Source organism: Gekko japonicus, unplaced genomic scaffold (genome assembly GCF_001447785.1).
Source record: "Gekko japonicus isolate JY-2015 unplaced genomic scaffold, Gekko_japonicus_V1.1 scaffold193, whole genome shotgun sequence".
Lineage (NCBI taxonomy): Eukaryota > Metazoa > Chordata > Lepidosauria > Squamata > Gekkonidae > Gekko > Gekko japonicus.
Window position 1 is genome coordinate 855,366 of NW_015161952.1, and position 14,458 is coordinate 869,823.

Here is a 14,458-nt window from a genome sequence, read left to right on the forward strand (position 1 = left end):
AAGACGGCGGGAAAAAGTGCATCGGAACCGGGAGAGGAAACTGAAGACTACTTGGAAGCGGTTGACAGGTAAAACGCTTCAGCCCCGTTTCCTAAATGGGACAGAAGCATTTGTGTCTGAAATTACAAATATATTCCGGTAGGGAACCGGTTCTAAAATGGTTCTGTCTGAAATGACAGACCAGAAACCATTTGGGAACCGTTCCTCTTCCGGATATCGTCTGTCTGAAATTCCTCAATGTTAGCAGGTTCTTTCCTGCATCTCTGTGGCAGAAGTTGCTGTTCTCATCTTGCCCTCTAGAGGGTGAGCAAAGGTGTTTGTTGAGCTGTTTACAGAGACAGAAGCTGCATATCTGTGGTGGCTGGGCTAGTTGACTTAGGGCCTGGCCCATGGGAAGAAGCACTCCATACCAGTCAACAATAGCCGGAAGCTGCAAAGGACCAAGAACAGATGGGGCAAGCAAACAACCCACATCAGGGGCCATGGAGAAATGAAATGAGGCAAAATAGTGCTGTGATGGACAGTAAATGGTTAATGCTGTAACCCGGTCTGAGAACCTTGAGTGACAAGGAATGAGAGTACCAGTTAAGGGTTGGGAGTTGATAGTTAACAGTGAAAGAGTGAAGCAGACTGTGAGAGGATCAAGAAGGATACTATGTTAGGAAAGTGGATGTGTTTGCCCATCCCTATCAAGTCTGAGGGAAATAGCTCCTAGAAGACAGGGTGATCCCTAGCCAGTGGATAAGGAAGGAAACTGGAACTTGTGTGAATGGTCCTGCCTTCACCAGCTTTAGTGTCTGTGAGATTAAGAAGCTTGTGCTTGTTTATGCAAGCAGAGACTGCCAAGAAATTTCTCTCCTCAAGTTTTAAAGATCAGTGTGAATAACAGAAACAGTCAGGGCTTTTTTTGTGGAAAAAGGCCAGCAGGAACTCATTAGAATAATAGGCCACACCCAACAGCAGAAATCCATTAGCACATTAGGCCACACCCCTGACAATGCAGTTCATTTGCATATTAGGCCACACCCATGCCTTCCCTTGGCTTCTCCGAGCGCCCTGTGGCTGTGGGGAGCCCGGGCAAGTTGGCCCTTGGAGGGAAGGGAAGGCAGTTTAAACTTGGACAGGCATTGGGAAAGGCATGGGGAGGCATTTAAATCCCTCCCCAATCCTTCCAGGGGCCCCCCTGGCCCGCCCGCCTCAGAGTTGCTGGGGGGGCGCTCTCCAGGCCTTCCCTCTGTAACCACACACACAGATGTTTTGGCTGTAGTGGGCGTGGCCAACTCTGAAGCCAGACGGAACGCCGTTCCTGTGCGTTCCTGCCCAAAAATAGCCCTGGAAACAGTTACTTGTTTGTGACAGTAGAAAAGAGCAAGAGTCCAGCAGTACCTTATGCACTAGTTAGTTACTTAGTGTTAGTAAGTTCAATTTATATCCTGCCCTTCCCGCAAGCAGGTTCAGGGTGGGTAACATCAGTAGAAAATCCAGACAATTTAAAATAATCGTATAAACAATAATAGTTTAAACAGCTGAAAATTAATCTAATAGGCAATAGTTTTTACATCCCACGGCATCAGAACAGCAGCAAAAGTGCAGTAAGAAAACAGTGGGCAGGTTTCAAGGAGCAATTTTCAGCAGGGGAGGCCAGATAATTGGGCATCTGCCACCTCAGCCAAAGGCCTGGCAGAATAGCTCCATTTTACAGGCCCTGCGAAACTGCAATAGGTCTTGCAGGACCCTGATCTCAAGTGGGAGCATGTTCCACCAGGCCAGGGCCAGGGGAGAAAAAGCCCTGGCCCTGGTTGAGGCTAAGTGGATGTCCTTTGGGCCAGGGACAACCAGCAAATGTTGGTCCACAGAACACAAGGCTCTCTGGGGCACATATGGGGAGAGATGGTCCCTTAGACATGTCAGTCCCAGGCCACAGACGGCTTTGAAGGTTAATACCAACACCTTGAAATGGATCCGGTACTCAACTGGTAGCCAATGCAATTGGCATAGCACCAGCTGAATGTGTGACCGCACAGGTGTCATGCCTGCCCCTGACGTGGCTGAAGAAGCAGAGCCTGACAGCCAGGAACAGGTGGACTTGGCACCTTTAACTGAGGAAAATGTAAGTCCTGAGGAGGATAGCACTCCCCAGGAGACACCTGAGTCTGATCAGGCACTGCCTGGCCCAAGTGCATCACCACCCAACTCTCCCCCACCTGTTAACCGGCTCAGAAATCAAAGACGGCAGGAGCTGAATGAGAGACGGAAGGCTGCACGCATGCGTGGTCAACGCTCATTCAGTCCTGAGTTTTGACAGCAGCCTGGACCTTGTTTCAAGGAGCTAATGAGTTAATGAGCCAGCACGCTATTTCAACAGACCTGGTGCTTTGAGCAATTCATGCTGGCAACATTCGTTGACAGGACCAGACGCTCTGTGCGACCTTGCTCCGGATCCTTTGAACTCTTGGCAGTTTGTCACTCGGCTTCTGAGCTCTGGCTACTTGACCCTCGGCATCGTTTTTGACTACGGCTTCGGCTCTGAGCTTATCTGACTTCACCTGATTTATAAACTCTGACCACCGGTATGTTTGGCTCTGGCTGTGTGAACTGTTTAGGACTTGTTTAAATGTTTTGCTGACTGAATTCTTGGCTGAATCCCGGACTGGCTATCGGACTTGCTTTGATTAACCTATGCTCCCTGGCCCTGCCTTGACAACAGGCTTCACCATCAGCAGGTGTGCCGCCACACTTTGCACTAGCTGGAGTTTCTGGGTTGGACTCAAGGGTAAGCCCACATAAAGCAAGTTACAGTAATCTAACAATATTTGTTTCGGATGAAGTGAGCAGTGACTCACAAAAGCCGATCCCTGTATCCTGTCAAATCTGATCTGGTCACAGTTCTTTCCCTTCTGGTGAGCGATGGTTTCAAAACAAGCCTGAAGAGTCGCCTTGACTTCCGTCACTTTCTCCATCACCCTTCAAACAAAGATGCATGCAAGTTACAGAGGAAATTTGATGATGGGGATCAGAATTTCACATGCAGATCAGTCTTAATAGCACTAAGCCTGGGCACATTCTTTTTGGACATCGTTCTTTGAGCCTTTCCTGAACCTGTGTTAGGTTTAGAGGTTTACCAAATTTTGCATGGGATAGAGAAAGAACTACTTTCGCCCCTTTCTCACAATACAAGAACTAGTGGGCACTCAATGAAATTAATGAGCAGTAGGCTTTGAACAGATAAAAGGAATTACTTCTTCACCCAAGGAGTAATTAACACATGGAATTCACTGCCGCAGGAAGAGCCTTTCCTGAACCTGTGTTAGGTTTAGAGGTTTACCAAATTTTGCATGGGATAGAGAAAGAACTACTTTCGCCCCTTTCTCACAATACAAGAACTAGTGGGCACTCAATGAAATTAATGAGCAGTAGGCTTTGAACAGATAAAAGGAATTACTTCTTCACCCAAGGAGTAATTAACACATGGAATTCACTGCCGCAGGAAGTGGTGACATCTACAAGCATAGACAGCTTCAAGAGGGGATTGGATAAACATGTGGAGCAGAGGTCCACAAGGGGTTATTAACCACAGGGTGTAGATGGAACACTGTCTGGGGCAGAGATGCTCTGTATTCTTGGTGCTTGGGGGGGCAACAGTGGGACGGCTTCTGGAGTTCTGGCCCCATTGTTGGACTTCCTGATGGCACCTGAGTTTTGGCTACTGTGTAACACAGTGTTGGACTGGATGGGCCACTGGCCTGACTGAACGTGGTTTCCCTTATGTAATTGTGTTGAATTTTGTAATTACCTTTTTTAATTGTGCTGAATTTACATAACTGTTTTAGGTACGAATACAGAGAATACTTTTCTCCATCACCCTTGGAGAGGAGCCCAATAAAATCTCAGCTTGTTGAGTGTAATTCCTCTAGTTACGGGGGGGGGGGGCCTTTCTGTTTTTCTTACCAAGCATCAAATAAACAGGCCTTTTGGTTTATACAGAGACATTCTGAAAAAAAGGGAAAGACAGTGCTGGGTCTATTGTGAATAATTCCATTCTTTGCTTTTTAAAAATTAATGGGCGTTGTGATACATATTTGTGGGTCCAAGTTATTCTGTCAGTCACAATCAGCGTGCAAATATGTGTGTATGACTTGAAAGGACCGCCCCGTCCGAAGTAAATTTCCTTTTTTGTTTTCCTTGAATTGAGTTCTAATGAATGCGATGTGTCCTTTGAAGTCTTGTGATTTGGGCTTTGTGATTCATTCTCTCCCCTCTCTCTTCACAGCCTGTCAGCATAACCGTTATGGACAAGGCTGCCATCAGGTTTGCAACTGTCAGAACGGAGCGGTCTGTGATCACACAACTGGAGTGTGTCTGTGCCCAAAGGGCTGGAGAGGACCACTCTGTCAAGAAGGTAGGTTGTGAATTGTTGAACATAAGCTGTGTTTTCCCTGGCAGCAGGTAAACTAGTAAAACTGTGTCTAGGCTGCAGGTAAAAAGTCACAGGATACATTGTTCTTTTTTTAAAAAAAAAACAAAAAAACCTCCCTTTGCATAGAAAACCAGCTATCGGAGGTGAAATGGGTTCTAACCTAGTCTCTTCCCTGATAAGCTAGTTCCCTATGTGTGGGTTTTTTGTTTTTCGTACTAGCCCCTACCTGCAGTCAGAAGTGGTACAGTCCAGCTATAGGTTAACTGCCTCGCTGCCTGCTTTTAGGAACCAGGGCTTGGATCCCATGACATAATTCCCATCTTGCTTCTCTCTGGCCGCTGTGGAGGATTTCCTCTGCTGCAGTCTTTGCTTCTTCTGCCACTAACACTTTCAACAGTGATCTTGCGCACACAGAAATTATAGTGGCAGAGGAACACCACAGAGGAGGAAAGTCTCCAGAGCAGCCAGAGAGAAGTACAAGAGAAACAGTGTGATAGGATCCAAGGCTGTTGTTTCCCAAGCTTGCTGAGGATAACACAGAATAATTGCAACATGCATAAACATCAGTAGTTTAAAACTGAAAGCATCTCAGACCCTTAGTTAGGACAGCTACCAGTGTAAAAATGAAATAGACCTTACTGAAACAACTATTGGATGTATGAGACTTGGCATGTGTTAGAGAAAATATTGTCAGACATGGCTGGTTCTCCATCCAGACCACCTAAATGGCTTCTTGAGGTGTCAAAGTTCTTGGTTCCCTCCCTGCCCTTAGCAACACAGAAGATGGTGGACTCCACCAGTGTTCCCTCTAAGCTGAGTTGGTGTGAGCTAGCTCACAGTTTTTTAGCCTCTGGCTCACACATTTTTGCCTTCGCTCAGGAAGGATGGCTCCAGAGCAAACTGATTTATGCAGTAGCCAAGTTGCTCACTCACTGCTTTAATGCCAGGAGCTCACAAAGTAGAATTTTTGCTCACAAGACTCCACAGCTTAGAGGGAACATTGGACACCACCCCCTGTACCTGTCCAGTGGTGGATTAAGAAGTGGCAATGAGTATATTTTAATTGTCAGCAAAATTAGGGCCATCACAAACTTCACAGCGAACATGCTCAGCAGGTCCAGCAGTTGCAATCAGTGTGATGAGTTCAAACCACAAGCAACTGTCTCAAACAGGTACCAAACAACTTTGCAACTGTGTAATAGCTTTGGTAATGGAGTTTTATTTCCTTGTCTTGGGGGCAGTACTCCGTTTGCTCTGTAGGCAAAAAATGAGTCTCTCCCAGGGTCAAGGATAGTTGTGACAAGTCATTCAATGATGTGGGAGGTGGACTACACATCCCACAAGGCAGTGCAAAAATGCTCACATGCAAAATAACCTTTATTATGCAGACAAATACAAGATTGCATTTGTAAACTGTATAATCACTGGTAAGCTGGCTGATTGATTTGCTCTCCATTTATTTATGCAATAGTCTGTTGAGAGACAGATGTGACAACACACCCGTGGTTGGTTAGAACTCTGGGCTGTGCATGCAGGGGTGTTTTTGTAGAAAAAGAGCTGCAGGAGCTCATTAGCATAACTCATTAGCATATGCCACGCCCCCTGATATCACCAGAAGTGTGTCAGAAGGCCACACCCCCTGAAATAAGCCTTCTGGAGGGGTCCCCATTTGGAAGAAAAGCACGGTTATCAATGTGCGCAGAGAGACAGAGGAAGAGACAAGGGACTGTTCTTTGCAGTAAAAGCCAGAAGCCTCCTTTAAATAAAATCTAGCTCTGAGCCTCTGGCCTAAGACAACTGCAGATCTGCTTTCCCGATATCAATGTCAGTAGCAACAAATCAAACATTTGGTACCCAGATATATAGAAGCTATGAAATAGCTGACTGATATTGCCTCTTTATTTCTGGCACCACAGTCAAAGGATTAGGCTTGCCAAGTCCCCCCAGGGGCGGGGAAACCCCCACCCCAGGGGCCCATTCCCCGCCGCTGGCGGATCGGGCCCCGGGGGGAACCCCACCCCGACGTGTGCGTCACCCAGAAGTGACGTGACAACGCCAGGAATGCTGGGGGCGGGGCCACGGTCATCCGAGGGAAAACTCTATGGTTTTCTATGGAAAAAAGTTACTTTTTATGGAAAGTACTTTTTACTTTTTTTCTATGGAAAAAAGTTACTTTTCCCCCACCATAGAGAACAATGGAAGGGATACGGGCAACCTGTTTGGGGGCCCTAGTCCAATGTTCTTCAAACGTGGTTGGTATCTTGGGGAGAGGCTCCAGCAGCTACCCTGTGAGTTTGGAGCCTCTCCCTCAAACCCCCTCCCCTCCAGCCCCCAAAATATACCCTATGTTTTTGCCATTGACTTCAATGGCCCATAGGATATAATGGGGCCAAAATTGACTTTCGGCTGGCCCTTTTTCAGGCCCGGCGTTCTAGCGCGGAGCCTGAAAAAGGAGGGGCTGGCTCTGCAGGCCGTTTTTCAGCCCCGGCACTCCGGCGCGGAGCCTGAAAAAGGTGGGGAGGGCAGCTCAGCAGACCCCCCCTCCCCCGTGGTGGATGTAGCTGCCGCCATAAATTTTTAAAGAGTCCCTAAGGACAGCTGGGAGAGCCAGAATGACCTCTCGCGATAGGTGAAATTTGCCCCTATGCGTCCAAGGCCACCACACCGGGGCTCAGGGAGGCAGGAGAATGTTTCGCCCCCTCCCCCCGCGGGGATCGCAGCTGCCGCCGAGAACAGCCTCAGTCAGGCAGAGACGGGGGGAGAGATTTTTCCCGGGGTGCGTGGCTTTGCGCACCTCTGGGAAGGTCTGGGTTGGCCCTGGAGGCCTAGCGGAGGCTGCTGGAGCAGCCTCGGCCAGGCAGAGATGGGGAGGAGAAAGCCGACTTACCCTCCTGCTTCTTCCTCATTCTGGAACAGAATGAGGCTGGAAGCAGAGGGCGGCTGGAAGAAGGGGGCGGGGCTTCACCATGTGACCGCCCCGCCCCCCGTGCCTCTCTCCCAGAGTGACATACTGGTGCACTCCGGCCGGATGCGAGGCCTGTAGGCATGCATGAAACACAGCCAAGTGTACTTTACTGTGCTGTACTTCTTGAACATGTGAAAAGTAACCCAATGCTCAAACTGCTTCCAAACAGCCTAATGTGCCAACTGGTTTCCTGCACACAGCCAGCTAACAGAGCATGATGTAAACTGGCAGATGTTCAAGCACCCCTAAACAAAATACCTTGAAGCAGTCCTTCTATGATAACCACCACATTTTAGTATTTGCAAATTGCAACTATATTAATGGAATTGTAAATCTCTGTTATCTTTTGAGGGTACTCCAGCTTCTCATATATAGTTGTTGAAAGTATCCAAGAGCAAAAATAACCCACAACTTTTCAATGCTCCCTGAGTCACAAAGAAGTAAAATGGAGGCCCAGTTCGCATACCAGTTGGTTTTGATTTGCCCATCTTTGTACTGCTTGCATGGTGAACTGCTTGCATGAACCCCCTTCTGATTAGACCTGGTGTGTGACACATGGGGGAGAATTTTGTTATTCCTGAATTAATATGAAGCTTCATTCTGTGTGTGTGTGCATGCACATCCAAATGAAAAATTAAATGTACAGAAGTAACAGAGTGATCTCCACCTGATATGTTTTTCCATTTCAAAAGACAACTTGAGGACTGTGGCAAAGACACACAGTTTGGCAGTGTGCATTCAGCACCTCAGAAGAAACTGAGTCTCTTTTCAGAAGTCAAAAATAAGACTTAAGATCTCCAATGGGAAGGAAGTAAAAAGTTGGCAGCAAATGAAGTATCAGTCCATTTATTCCCAAGTACAATCCACAACAAGAATGGGCCACACCATTTTTTCCATTGCATTGATTGGAGGGGATGGAAGGCTGCCCCTTTTTTTCATTAGATGATGGGTCAGTTCAGACATTCCTGATGTGACATGGGAATATGTTCCATGGGATTAGGATCCCATGCTTCGGTGGTTACCACCCTTTGGCAGCAGTTGCTGACGGGGGTGTACATGATTTTGGGGAGCATTTGGGGCTGCTGGGTGTAGGGGAAGCCAAGAAGATTACTGCAGTGCATCCAACCCATGGGTTAAAACCATCCTTCCCTATTTCTGGCCTTGAATAAAATGTTTTACATCATTTACTGATAACTCCTAGGTATGGAATATGGGGTGTATCCAAGGGAAGAGAATTCCGGACTTCAAGGAAAGAGAGGCTATGAAGAGGTTCTCTTTCCTAGGAAGTTTCATTTACAGTTTATTTTGTCTAAGCCCTTTTTGGATGTTACTGTCATCCAATGTTCCCTCTAAGCTGTGGAGTCATGTGAGCAAAAATTCAACTTTGTGAGCTACTGGTATTAAAGTTATGAGCGAGCGATTTGGATACTGCATAAATTAGTTTGCTCTGGAGCCAAGACAAAAATGGGTGAGCCGGAGGCTAAATAACTGTGAGCTAGTTCACACTAACTCGGCTTAGAGGGAACACTGCTGTCATCCCTATGAAGATATCCGAGAGCAATCCCCATAATACCTTTTATTAGGAGCAAGCAAATGACACGTAATGTACTAAGAGCCTACCAACTGCACGCGTTCAGGGTGTTAACCTCCACATGATCCTCCTAATATGTGCAGTCAACATGTTATATGAATGGGGCAATGCACACATTTACCATGCATGTGTGTACCATGTGTATATAGCCTCAGTTTGCATGAGTGTGAACTCTGAAAAATCAGGTTAGTTTGTACATTTCAGAGCTGTGTCTCCATTCACACAACGTGGCAACTATGAAGAGCCTTTTTGTTTCAATGTAGAATGTGAAGCTGAGAAATACGGAGAGGAGTGCCAGCAGAACTGTAGCTGTAGCAATGGTGGGATTTGCGACCATCGTTCAGGGAAATGCTCTTGTCATCCAGGGTGGCTTGGAGACCATTGTGATATTGGTAAGAAATACGCTTTTAGTGTTATAAGAATATAAGAACAGCCCTGCTGGATCAGACTGATGGTCCATCTAGTCCAGCATCCCGTCTCACACAGTGGCCAACCAGTTCCTCTGGACGGCCGACAACAGAGCTTAGAGGCTGAGGCCTTCCCTTGATGTTGTCTCCTGGCTCTGAGATCCATTGACAGACCTATCCTCCATGAATCTCTCTAATCCCCTTTTACAGCTGTTTATTCCTGTAGCCATCACTACATCTTCTGGCAGCAAATTCCACATTTTAATCACTCTTTGTATAAAGTAGTATTTCCTTTTGTCCGCCCTGAACCTACTGCCCATCAGTTTCATTGGATGCCCTCGAGTTATGGTGCCTTTAACTTTCTAAAATATGTCATGGTTGATATTGTATTTGTGCTGCTTCTTGCAATGGAACAGCACTTCTGCAATTACACAACTGCATTTTTTAAAGATCGTGGACGGTCCTGCAGCTCTGCCCTACCCTAGCCATAGGACAACCTCAGCAAACTTTTTAAAAAATTATCGAATGCTGTAATTGCAATGTGAATGACTATAATGAAAATATAGTAAAATTGGTAGCAAATAGGGATGTCGACATCCTTTGTGACATCGAAAAATTAGACCCTCTTAGTAAAAGACTTGAGCACTAAAATTACTGTTGCGTGAGATTTTGCACGACTCTGAAAGAATGAATATTAGGCGTTAAGTGAAAGACATTGCATCATCTGTGTCAATGAAGTTCTGTTTATATAGCAAAACAAAACGAACAGGACAAATGACTATTGGTTCTCTGCTTAACACAAAAGTGTTGTACTACCAGTATACCATCAGAGAAAATTTGCCCCTGAATATATTCTATGGAGAGTAAGGACCATTGAACACAGCAGCACTTGCTTCCAATGTACTACCTGATGTCAGCATCAATATCATTTATGCTGGAGTGTTTCTATTGATTTTAATGGGACACAGGGGTAGACTGGGCAGTTCAAAGTTCCCCACCCCCTTGCCGAAAGGAGGGCCAGTCATGCAAGGCTGCATTTGCCTGCCTGCCTGCCTTGGCCCATCCTTGCCTGACCCGGCCTCTCATTGATCACTGACCACCTTAGTCAGCACAGCTGTGGATCATCAACAACGGGGCAGGCCCAAAACCACAGCCCACGCAGGGGTGAACAAGGCCAGGCACTGTGCCACCTGTCTTTGCCTGGCAGTGTTTTCACTTGCCTGATCTCCTCCTGAGGTGGGCAGGGTGGCTTAGAAGAGACCTGTCTCAGGCTACCAGCCCACTGGACTTTTCCCAAGTGGCTCTAATGTCCAATCCGCTGCTGATGGGACTTCAGTAAAAATTTAGCAAAGTGGTTTTAGGGCTTCCATCTTACCACATTATATTAATTACTGCATCACATTCTTTGTTCTCTAACACTTTGCTGTCCTTTCAGGTCTGGTGATTCCTTTCTTCCTTTTTCCCCCTTTCAAGGTATGTCTTCTTTCTGTCTCTTCAAATCTGTCATAGAAGCATAGAGTTGGAAGGTACCTCCAGGGTCATCTAGTCCAACCCCCTGCACAATGCAGGAAATTCACAAATACTTCCCCCCCACACACACACAGAGTGACCCCCGTTCCATGCCCAAAAGATGACAAAAAACAAAAAACCCAGGATCCCTGGCCAAAACTGGCCTGGAGAACAATTGCTTCCTGACCTTAAAGTGGCGATCAGCATTTCCCTTGGCGTGTAAGAAAGGACCACGAGAACTAAGCACTGATGCAACCCTCCCTGCCCTCCCTCTCGTGATCAGCCTCAGTTCACAGAATCAGCATTGCTAATTCATCTGACTCATCGGTCCCCAGCCTTTTTGAGTATGAGGACCCCTTTAAACATTAAAAAAATTGTGCAGAGCCCTACATTACATTTCGCATTGTGCCTCTGCATCCAGACTTCCTTCTTTGCGATGCCCCCTCCCACCTTCTAAGTGGGTTATAAGGACTCAGGGAAGGGAGCTTTGACTCTCAGATGCTTATAACACCCACCCACCCCAGTCTTGCTGGTCTCCAAAGGTGGTGCTGGACTCGAATCTAGCTGTTCTGCTGCAGACCAACACAGTTATCCTCTGAAACCACGTGATATTTACTGTACTATTAATATCAGTTGACTGAGAAAATGCATAATGGCAAAAAGCTACTATGAATTCAGTAATGCTTTCAAATGAATTGGTATTTTATTAATCACAACAGCATCTACGTATATTTGGAAGTTAGTAATACAGATGTGTGCAAAGCATTATTTATCTGGACGATGGGATGCATATTTGCTTATGTATTATTTAAAGCATTTTTATGCCACCTTTCCACTCAGTTAGGGTCCCCAAAGCGGCTGTTGCTGTTTTGCAGCTTTCAGAGACTAGAAGTCTGGTTAAAGGGTAGATCATACAGACCAATGAGTTGATGAGGGGGGAAGGATTGGATTTATACCCCGCCCCTCACTCGGAGTCTCAGAGCAGCTTACAGACTCCTTTCCCTTCCCCTTCCCACAACAGACACCCTGTGAGGTAGGTGGGGCTGAGAGAGCTCTTTCCAGAACTGTCCTTGAAAGAACAGCTCTGACAGAACTATGGCTTGCCCAAGGTCATCCAGCAGCTGTGAGTAGAGGAGTGGGGAATCAAACTTGGTTCTCCCAGATAAGAAAGCTTCATATGTATTTATGTTTTAGAATTACTGATGTAGCTGCCTCAAATGACCCCTTTACTAAGACAGCAGTTAGTCTGTAGTCATAGAAATTCACTTGGTTGCCCAATCAATCCTTAACAGAAAAATTGGTGAAGGCTTATTTATTATGATTTTAACCTTGCTTTTCAGTGGTAAGTTGGCTCCCAAAGGAGCTCACAAGTATCAGAATCTAACTCAAATAATGATTAAAGTGCAATACAGAATGTTCCTTGTGGAGAGAATTCTCAATTGTGCTTGATCTGGGCATGATCTATGGATGCCTGGCTGCTTCCTGCCCCCCTCCCCATGACCTTAGTGATGCCACTTGGGTTGGAGGAAGGGGGAACTCATCTCTAGAATATCCTGTCAGATCTGTGGTCACATATGTTGAGTGGCAGGTCTTTTCCACAGCTGGTAATGTAGTGATTACTAATTTAGGTGGCAAAATAAATGAGAAGTCCATTGGCAACTTTAATAAGTAGCTCAGTTGATCCCTGGATAAGCTTTCTTGAGTCAGATCTCACTTCAGATGCATGATCTGTCTGGGGTGGTTGAAAGGGAGACACCATATCCCGTTGAAGCTTATGGCCCCAGCTGGCCAATGAAGCCCAGCCAGCAGGCGGACCAACAGAGTTGGGGGGGCATGGCCACCATGGAGGTGAGCCCAAGGGGAATGCACTGGTGGGGGAAGGCAGAAACCTACCTTAGATGGATGGATCTGTGCAAAGCTATTTTTGGGCAGGAACGCACAGGAACGGAGTTCCGGCTGGCTCCCAAGTTGACCACGCCCACCAGGAACTCATTAGCATAATAGGCCACACCTAACAGCAGAAACTCATTAGGATTGGCTACATTAGGGGTGTGGCCTAACATGCAAAGGAGTTCCTGCTACAAAAAAAGCCCTAGGTTTTGACAACAAACAAGGTAAACAAAATAAGAAGCAAAAGGTGGGTGTGGCTGGATGACTATACTTCTGGTAACATGGGGGTGCAGCCTAATATGCCAATGAGATATGCTCTCATGGGTGTGGCTGGATATGCTAATGAGTTTCTGTTGCTGGGTGTGGCCTATTATGCTAATGAGTTCCTGCTGGGCTTTTTCTACCAAAAAAGCCCTGGATCTGTGGACCCCTTGCAATAACTCTGCAGTCTCCTTGGGGTTTGGAACCACTGAGCTAACCAGTTTTCCTTTATGCTGTGTCTCAAACACAGTAGGTAATTGCTACTTGACTTCATGCTCCATCCCTGTCATAGACCTTGAGTAGCTCACAAATGGACTAAATGCTTTGCGTAGCCTGATATTTAGAATATACATCTACGTCATTCTTTTAAAAGCCTGTTGTTTCCAGTTCAAATCCTGTTATTGCACAAAAACATGTTGCATACGCACACAGTCACATGAAGCTGCCTTCTGACAGGCAGCTCAGTTTTGCCTGCTCTGACTGACAGCTTCTTGGTAAGTCTTGTTATTTCCTTTCCAACTTTATTGTACCAAAGGGCATATCTGACTGATGTTACTAAGCATATTTGTAGTTTTGCTAAAGATTATTTTGGGGTGTTCTTTATTTTCCAGCTTGTTTGCCTGGCTTTTATGGTAGGAACTGCACTGAGCATTGCAAATGCCCTCCTGGCACCCCTTGTAACCACGTGACCGGAGAGTGTGGCTGCCCTCCGGGTTTTGTGGGCAGTGGCTGTGAAAGAAGTAAGTCCTCTTATGTGGGATGTTGTTGTTTTTTTCATGGAGGAATAAAACTAGTTCTGTGGTGTCCAAAGACTGTCCTATGGGCAAAGAAACCTATCCAAGCAAAACAAGTGAGTCATGAGGTTGTTCTGCCGTTGTAGTCCAGGGAATGCTGAGAAATCAGTTGGGTAAGAAGTTGTGACGCAGGGTAGACAGTTTCCTCAGAGGAATGTCATCCATATTTCTTCATTTTCTGTCTTTTTACCCCGGTTGCTTCTAAACTCAGTGCCCTCACTAATTTCTTTATCCCAAAAGGAAAGTTATAAACAAACTGGGAACCTTCCACCGACAAAACAAAACAGAACTTCTTCAGAACATGCCTGACTGGTGCCTACACTCTGGAAACCATATAGTGAACTCTGTGGAGTGTTATATGCAAAAACCATTTGGCCAAAGGGAGCAGCAAGTCTACTGTGCCATAGATAGACCACAGAAGGGATCGCTTGCAGAATAAGCTTCTGTGAAAAGCAACTTCATTTCCTTCAGTTGGCTTGGAGTCATTAGATTGTTTAAACCAAAGAACTGGACATCGAAGCAGAAGATTCTGTTTGTCAAGGGCACCACTCAAGAAAAGGTGGAGGATGAGCTGGCCTGGGTGTCTGGTAGGGGAAGGGCTGTGGCTTAGTGATAGGGCATCGG

General features: G+C 46.3%; 1 protein-coding gene across 1 annotated transcript in view; it reads left to right on the forward strand.

Moving 5' to 3' along the window:
- Nucleotides 1-14,458, forward strand: part of LOC107125965 (multiple epidermal growth factor-like domains protein 6) — a 329,707-nt gene that overhangs the window by 272,917 nt on the left and 42,332 nt on the right. Inside the window, exon 20 of the mRNA XM_015429453.1 lies at nt 13,652-13,780. Within this exon, the coding sequence (XP_015284939.1) occupies nt 13,652-13,780 (129 nt within the window). The remainder of the gene's footprint in view (nt 1-13,651; nt 13,781-14,458) is intronic.